This window comes from Motacilla alba, chromosome 4A (genome assembly GCF_015832195.1).
Source record: "Motacilla alba alba isolate MOTALB_02 chromosome 4A, Motacilla_alba_V1.0_pri, whole genome shotgun sequence".
Taxonomy (NCBI): Eukaryota; Metazoa; Chordata; class Aves; order Passeriformes; family Motacillidae; genus Motacilla; species Motacilla alba.
In genome coordinates, this window is record NC_052045.1 from 4,130,357 (window position 1) to 4,138,709 (window position 8,353).

At 38.8% G+C, this 8,353-nt stretch overlaps 1 protein-coding gene across 2 annotated transcripts in view; it reads left to right on the forward strand.

Moving 5' to 3' along the window:
* CHM (CHM Rab escort protein) overlaps window positions 1–7,672 on the forward strand; it is a 53,186-nt gene extending 45,514 nt beyond the window's left edge. Inside the window, exons 14-16 of one of the 2 annotated variants that reach the window (XM_038164749.1) lie at window positions 84–250; window positions 4,691–4,859; window positions 7,560–7,672. In XM_038164749.1, the coding sequence (XP_038020677.1) occupies window positions 84–250; window positions 4,691–4,859; window positions 7,560–7,657 (434 nt within the window). In that variant the 3' untranslated portion in view covers window positions 7,658–7,672. Of the gene's footprint in view, window positions 1–83; window positions 251–4,690; window positions 6,759–7,559 lie in introns of those variants that run through there. The other variant, XM_038164748.1, reaches the window with a different exon arrangement.
* The last annotated feature ends 681 nt before the right edge of the window (window positions 7,673–8,353 follow it).

Below are 8,353 nucleotides of genomic sequence, written 5' to 3' on the forward strand. Positions count from 1 at the left end.
TTTGATTTCCAGTGTGCTAAATTACAAATTTACCTTATCACACAACACCACTGATTGCTGCAGACACTTCTTTTTCTTTTCAGAGACTGAAAATGAAGAACTGGAGAAACCCAGAGTCCTCTGGGCAGTCTACTTCAACATGAGAGATTCCTCAGGAGTTGAGAAGAGTTCCTATGCTGGCTTACCTTCCAATGTTTATGTCTGCTCTGGGCCAGACTCTGCTTTGGGAAATGACTGTGCTGTCAAACAGGTTGGGCAGAGCAGATTTTGGTTGCAGAACTTTAATTCTAAAGAAATAATCCCAGTACGGTCTTTGGTATTCTGCTATACAAAAATATACATGATAACTCTGCAAAATTATAAAACCAGATAGATGAAGACATCAGGAAATAGTCACAGTCCTTCACCTGGAAGGTAAAGGAGGAGGTACAGTACAAACCCAAGCCAGAAAATCCTGTCCACAGTTCCAGTTGGAAGGATCACCAAAGAAGTTTAATACTTGCAGGACATAGTCCCAAAGCAGAAACTTGCTGGGGGGAAACCCAGCACAATTCCTAATGTGGTAGATTAAGCCTCCTCTGTCGGTTTTCCTTCTCTTTGCCTTGCTATCACTGTATTAAAAAATTTCCTTTCAGAGATCCCCTGGCTAAGGAAGGTACAAATTCCTGGGCAGAGCAGCCCCTGCGGTGTCAGGGCACCGTCAGACCGAGAACACTTCACAGCTTTGGAGGATTAAGTGTCACTAGGCATTTTTAAAGCTGTGTTTTTAATAGCCATGTTCAGACAATGTGCATGCCATCTTCTAGCCAGTTGCAGGATTTTTTATGACTAAGTCATAAACCTCTTAAAAATAAGGTTTTGAAGTGGAAAGGCTGACATAGCCTGAACTGCAGGGTCAGAACAGTGTCATTAAGGGCTAATAGTATCCTTCATTTTGCTTTACAAGGCAATAATTTGAGAGGATAAGGAGGGATAAAGAACTGTAAAGGGATAAAGAACTGTAGGGACAAAAAATAATGCAAGACAATTATTATGGTAGCAGTTCTAAATTGTAAATTAGTTTCTTTCTAAATTTGATTCTTTTTCAAACTGTTGCTTAAAACGGGGCATGTTAAAAACTGATTAAATACACTTAAAACTTATTTCTGATTTTCACATTTCTAACATTCAGGTTTGTCTTCCCTTAAGAGGTTTTATTCTTATCAATGGACAGTGATGGGATAGACCAGGCCCTGTTTAAGCATTCTTGGTGATGTAGTTCTGCCTTTATGTTCAAACTGTTTGCCATCAGTGAGAGATCCTGAGCAGATCTCTGAGGAGGAGCCATCAAGAGCCTAAATCACTGCCTTTTAGACAAAAATAGGGAGAGGCTGCATTTTTTTGAACCTGACTTAAATTTTGAAACAAATTGAAACAAACAAAGCGGAAAATATTTCAGTGTAAACATGTTTATAATTTGAAGTGGTGTGTGAGAGCAAAGTGAAGAGCAGGCTAAAGATGAAGCAGGAGTCACACCATGCAGGGACCTTGCAGACAAGAGGAGGAGGAGGAGGGAAATCGTTGTAAGTTGGTGTGTCTTCCCAAAGTTGGTGTGTACTCCCACATCACTCTCACCCTCCCAGGAATGGGATGGGAATCTCTGAACAGGAGACATTTGCAAACTCATGGATCAGAACAGCTTAAAAACCCTGTGTGTTTATTCGTCTTAAAGATAGCTTGGAAAATTAAATCTGATTTCTCTAATCATTTTGAGATTAGTGTTTTAGTGATGCTTGCTGTGATTTATTTTCTTCATCACCATCAGTATTACTGAATTCTGTTTGTCATGCTGTGAGATTGCACTGCTGATCCATTATTGGCAAGGCAGGACCACAGCTCTTACAGACAACTCTCCACCTACACCTCATTTACAAATTCCTGCCCTCTTGTTTTATTGCAATCCTGTGTGCAGTTCCTGGTGGGATACTGAATTAATGCTGATGGTTGCATTTACTTGCCCTGAGGACAGGCTAAATGAAATGAAGATGCCATTTATGATCTTTTCAAACTCTCTATGTGTGGATCTAGTAAAGCATCTGGCTTCCAGTTTTCTGTTTTCACTGCTGCAACCTGACATGAATTATTAGGAGCTAAAGTAATATATTCCCTGACATATTCAGACTTCTGAGGCATCTTCATGGTCAGGAGAGGATGTACTAAAACTGTCAGGCCAATATTTGTCCTTTAACCTGTTTATTTTCTATATCTGGAAGGATTTCAGAGTTAATCAAGGGTTGGTACTTTGGTCGTGGTCTCTGTAAAAGTTGCTGTGAAAGTCCCCACAGTTTATCCACAAGTTGGGATGCAGTAAAACAGGAACAGAATTGAGTTTTATTCAGCTCAAACTTACTGGAGTTGCTGTGCAAGGGCTTTACATGCCTGTGTCTTAAAGCTGGGTTCAGCTGGACACATTTCTCAGCTGATACTTTGAAATATTGAAGGAACTGTTAATTGAAGGAACCTTAATTGCTCACATTAATATATTATATTAATATATATCAATACCAAAAGTTATATATTAAAAACATACATTGAATAATACTTATATTAAATATAAAAATTATTATTGTTTATTCTATATTGCTCCAGCTGGATAAGGTTAACTTAAAAAAACTTGGGAGGCCTAAAAGTGCTCTATACCATTAAATTGTTCAGTTGTAATCAGTGTTATGATGTCCTGCATAACATTCCTCCCATGTTGTTCCCATGAGAATTTCTTCCCATGTTCAGCCTTGTAACTGTTTGACCATTTCTGGGGTGGATATTTGCTGACTGATTGGACTGAATAATTGTTGAGAACTGCACAAGAAATGTTTGTCTGCTCTCACTTGTTGTGTATTTAGTTCAAAATTCAACATCTTCCCTCAGTATTCTATTAAATACTATAATAGTTGAGGTGTATTTTTGGAGTAGCAAGGACAAGTGCAAACTTTTAATTTCAAGTTTTTCTCTTGCCTTCAAAAAGTTGTTCAGGATGTTGTACCCCCTTGCTCCCCAGACTTACTAGGCAAGGCTTTCAAATGACAAAACCATGGTTTTGCAGTAGAGAACAAACTTTTCCATTTTTTCCTATATTAATATGAAAACTTGGAAACAGTTTTGCATGAGTATGGAAGAGTAAAATTTAGGAAGGAGAATGAAAAATGAAATTGAACTGAGAGTAGACAGGGTTGTTTAAGCAGTCACTATTGGAGTCCTGCATCCACGAGCTGCTGATGGAAACCCAGAGCTGCTGGGAGTGGAGTTCATGCAGAGAGCTCTTGGGTACAAGAGCTGGATTCATCAGCAGACAATTTCCTCCTGCCCAGGATCCCTCGTGGTGAATGGGCCTTTGCAGGTGGCACTAAGTGAGCCTGGCAGGGCAGGCCTGCAGCAATGCCAGGGTTAAATGCATTCCTGCTCGTGTGGGAGCTCCCAGCTGCCTTTGGGGATGGGTCACTGAGCAGACAAGTGCCAAGGGAATATTCCTCTGCCTTCTTGGAAACCCAGCATGATCTGCTTCAGGTGTCTGGGTTTGCCTTGGCAGCTTAAGGGCTTGGAGAAGGAAGCCTTGATGGAAATGTGGAGGGCATGTGGGTTCAGTAAATAAGTTCCATCATCTCAGGCTTTTTTATTTTGAATTTATTTACAAGATAACTTATAGATGAGTTATTTGTACAAGTAGGTGTAAGAGTTTTTAAACTAGTTAATAGAGCTTCTTGCATTCTTGGGGGGTTTTAAAGGATTTTTGGCCTCCTTTGTATAAAATGTCTGGTTCTCTGGAATCTTAAGGTTGTATTCCTTTGGTTCTTTTTTCTCCCAGATTTTGTAGTTGTATTGTGCATGTTGTAATAGCATCCACACTGGTGATCCAAGAATATGTTTCTTTTTAATATTTTCCATTGCAGTGGCCAAAAAACTTGTTGTGCTTATTTAATTTATTAACCTTGATGGCATGAAGAGCAAGTGCCATTGTAAATTAACTCATTGAACTTGATCTGTCTTTTTCATCTAAAATACTGTTCTTTTCACACATACAGGTCTGTGTGCACACTGGTCTGTGCATGTAATACCTTGGAATTATAGCCAGGATTTTTAAATAAACCAAAGATGTATGGGGATGTATTTTCAGTGGTAGTATTCCACTGGATAAGAGTAGTTCTCAGCTGGGCAATGTTTAAGCTGTTCAGAAAAGGGGAAATTGATTTTTTTTTTTCAGCTTTTTAATCTAAGAAGGAAACCCATCTAGCCATGATAGGGATTGTACATGTGTACAGTTCCCTGGGTTTCCTTTAAAATGGATCCCTCTCTCTGGAAAGAGCCAAGATCTTTGCCATGGACTGCAGCTAGGGATGGTTTTATAGTGCAAAAGATCCGTTTGCTTCCAGAAAAATCCTCTTTCTTGTTCTCAATGCAACACAGAATGACCAGCATTTTTTACAAAGCCCCATGCTGTGACTTCCTAGTAGAACAATGTCAAAAGATAAATTGCTTTTTCTCTTTCGAGGTCTGTGAGAAGGAATGGATTTCCCATGTGTTTACAATACTGTCAAAGCACTAAATCACTATTGATTTGAAAGAACGGAGGTTAATCTTAAATATCTGTAAAATATTGCCTCAGGCTGTTACATTTCAAGGTAAAGTTTATGTTATTCTTCTTTTTCCTGAATAGGCTGAGACCATTTTCCGAGAAATGTTTCCAACAGAGGAGTTTTGCCCCCCACCACCAAATCCAGAAGATATTATTTATGATGAAGATGAGATTGAGCCAGAAGAGTCTGGATTGAATAATTCACCAGAGGCAAAGCCTGAAACCTCAGCTGAGGAGAGCAGTAGTGAAGGTGGTGCTGCTGTTACAAAGGGAGAATGAATGAATGAATGAATGAATGAATGAATGAATGAATGAATGAATGAATGAATGAATGAACGAACGAACAGTGTTCTCTTAGGAGAAGGGGAGGTTGACCCAAACGAGGACATAAGGGAGGAAAGGTAAAAAAAAGAGGTTTAAAACACCCAGAGATGTGTTATTTGCCATTGCCTTACTTTCCTTAGCTTGGATCATTTTTTAAAGTCATTTCATTGATAGCTGAGACACTTCTAAACAGTCATAGGTCCACCAGATCCAGTGAGGTTTGTAGCTAAACAAAAAAATACAGAATGAAGCATCTGAATTGAAAGTGCTGAAATAGGATTCATGATTTATTGAGATGATTTGGTTTTGTTTTACATCTTGGAAAGAATCCTCCATCTTCTATAGAGGAAGTCAAAACTAAGCAAAAGAAAAAAGTGCAAGTTTGTTTACCAGTTAAAAAATCATTTCTACTAAAAATCCTTGGATCTCTGCTAATTAAACAGCTGAAGGTGAGGCTCACCATCTGTCCTTCACAGTGGCCTTAGGAATGGAATTTAAAGGCAATAATATTGACAGTTCTGCAGTGGCTTTTTTGTATGGTTTTGAAACTGATGCCATAATCAAGTAGGAAATACAATCCAGAAGATGTTCCTCACATGGAACTATTTTACATTCAGACTTTTTAGTAAGACATAACAGATGACACATTTTCTCTAGTGACTTCATTTTCTGGAGTCAGGAAAATGGCAGAATTTAAACTTAATGCCAGATTTCCCAGCAAAATTCAGTCATAAATGGAGCATTCCTGTTATTATTCTCCCTGCATTTGTTGCACTGTTTGGGCCTTTAGTAAACCAGTAGTTACTTTTTGGAAGTTTGGGGTCTGAGAAGTTTAAATGACCATCAGCTGAGGGGGTTTGTGGTGGAGAGAAGGTTCAACTGATAATTCCAAAGGTTTGTATTGATCCCAGTTAATAGACTAAAATTAGTGTGATAGCTGTAAACTATGCATTTTGTAATGATAAACCATGAAGCATTTATACAATAAAATTTATTGAACTATTTATAAACCTAGTTTGTATGAAAAAAACTACAAAATGAGAAAGCTGCTGTAAATGACCATGTTAAACTTGCACTTCTTCTGAACCATGCCTGAAATCGGATATGAAAAGTATTTCTCATGTACTTAAAGATTTACTTTAAAATGCACACCCAGTAGATCAGTAGTATCTCTAGAGTTGATGAGTTGGGGTTTAAACTTCTTCATGAAGGTAGAGCCAGTTCCAGGAGTGCTTAAATACTGTAAGTAAATAAAAAATGCCATTGAGTCCTGAACATTGAGCTCTGCCTGGCCATGCCACAGCCAGGCTTCAGTGCAGTCCCATGGTGCCTGTGCCTGCCCTGAACCTGGCTCCAGGCCAGAAAGGGGAATTTATTTATTTTTTTACAGCATAACTGATACTGTTCTCTTTGTCCTGCATCGTGCCCACTGTCCAGTTTGCATTTCAGGGTTAGTGTTTGCACCCTTTGTTGGGTAGGTACTGGTATGTGTGTGTGTGTGTGCATAATCCAGAGTCCTCAGAGAAACACGTGGCTGGAATGTTCCAGTGTTCAACAGCTGTAACCTCTGGATGCTTGTGATTGAGCAGTTATTTATATATATAAATATATATATTAATAAGCAGGCTTCCTCTTCATTTAGCTGTAATTTCTCTGTGTATTGGGAAGCATGAGTGTATGATTTTATTGAACATCTGCAGATCTGTAAAAGAGCTAAGTGGAGGGACCTATCCCTGTCTGTGTCTCAAAAACAGGGATCATAGTTGAATCTCTCATCTGTGTTTACAAGGAAATCTCTTGATGAAAATTAAAGGTTTGCTTGCAAGTGCATGGTCCTGTGTTTTCTTTCAACTGTTTTGAAGAAAAACAGTTCACTTTTAGCTGGGGTTTCCTGAGGATTCTCTTGGCTGCTTCCAGCACGAGGACACCTGGAATTGCCAATATGGGTACCTGTGTTACCAAGTTTAGATCAATCCGTGTCTGAGTGCTGTGTGTCCACGTGAAGCCAGCTTTGGAAACAGCTCAGATTTGATTTGAGATCTGATGGAATGATGAACACGTTGGAGGTATGACTTTACACTACATTGATTGCTTAAAAACTGTTTTCATGTCTCTTTCATAGGGTGAATGGAAACATTAAATGTTTTTCCTATGGTACTTGAGTACCCAATAGCTCACTTGCAGGAGCAGTAGATCAGACTGTTGATGCTGGTATTTTACAGAAATCATGCTCTGAACTGCATTTTGTTCTTTCTTTAAATGATGTAAGGATGCAAAGTGAGGGTTAGGCTTATTTGAAGTCGTTTTTAAGGCTTGTCATACAGGATGTATTTAAAAGATAACATGACTTTTTAAAAACTGGCAATTTATCTGTAGGATTATTAATAAATCAAGTTAAAGAAAGATAAGGTTAATTGAATTTTTAAACAAGTAGCTGTATTATCCTTCAAGCACCTTGGAGCTCATACAATATTCACACCTTTTTTTTCCTAAGGAGTGCTTTGATATGTTTGAATTCCTTTTTTAATGAGTACTTGCTTTTTAAGTTGGTTAATTGGATTAACCCTTCATATTCAAAGAGTCCATTTTATGCCATTTTCCCTTTGTGGCATTGCCTGGGCTGTAGGACTGCAGGTGGTTACTGCTCCTTTGGAGGCATTTTCAGGCAGGAAGCTGCTTCGTCTGCTTTTTCTGGTGATGATGATGATGCTTAGGGCCATTTGACAGGTAATCATTAGAACTTGGATCCTTGCAGACTATGGGGTCTTTTCTCCCATCATTGCAGGGGGATTTATGTGGGCAACTCCTATTAATGTTAATGGGACTTGCATGTGTAAATCCTCCTTGCATCAATGGGAAAATTGACCCCTGAAACAAAATATCAGCCTGTTAGACTTGCTGATTCAGAAACACGCAGGCACTGCCAGCTCCCCTGTGGAAATGTGCTGGGGCATGTGCTGTTCCACTGGAATGCTCTGGGGAATTTTCAGGATTTTCCCTTTTACATCGTATTTTATATTTTCCATAGACTGAATCTTGTCAGAGTTGCCCCAGTGATTCTCTTTGTGTCTCTGGGAAATGCAGTTTCCCGTTCCATCCTGAGCAGGTTGCACAGCTCCCTGGATTGGATCTCATTTTATTTTAGCCCCCTCTCTCTCCCCTCTAAATCTTTTTGCTTCAGCAGTATGAGTTGCAACAGCTTAATTTCAAGAATAATTTGCTAGTGATGTATTGATTAATGACAAGTCAGAAGTATTAATGTACTGTTTTCACACAATAAGAGACTGGGTCACTTACAATCCATAATCTCTTCTGGAGAAAAGATAAAATTAATTTCCTCAACACTCATATATGTGCTTCAATAGCTAGGCAGTACAAATGAGAATGTATTTTATCTGTGGATAAGTTTATTCATGCTGT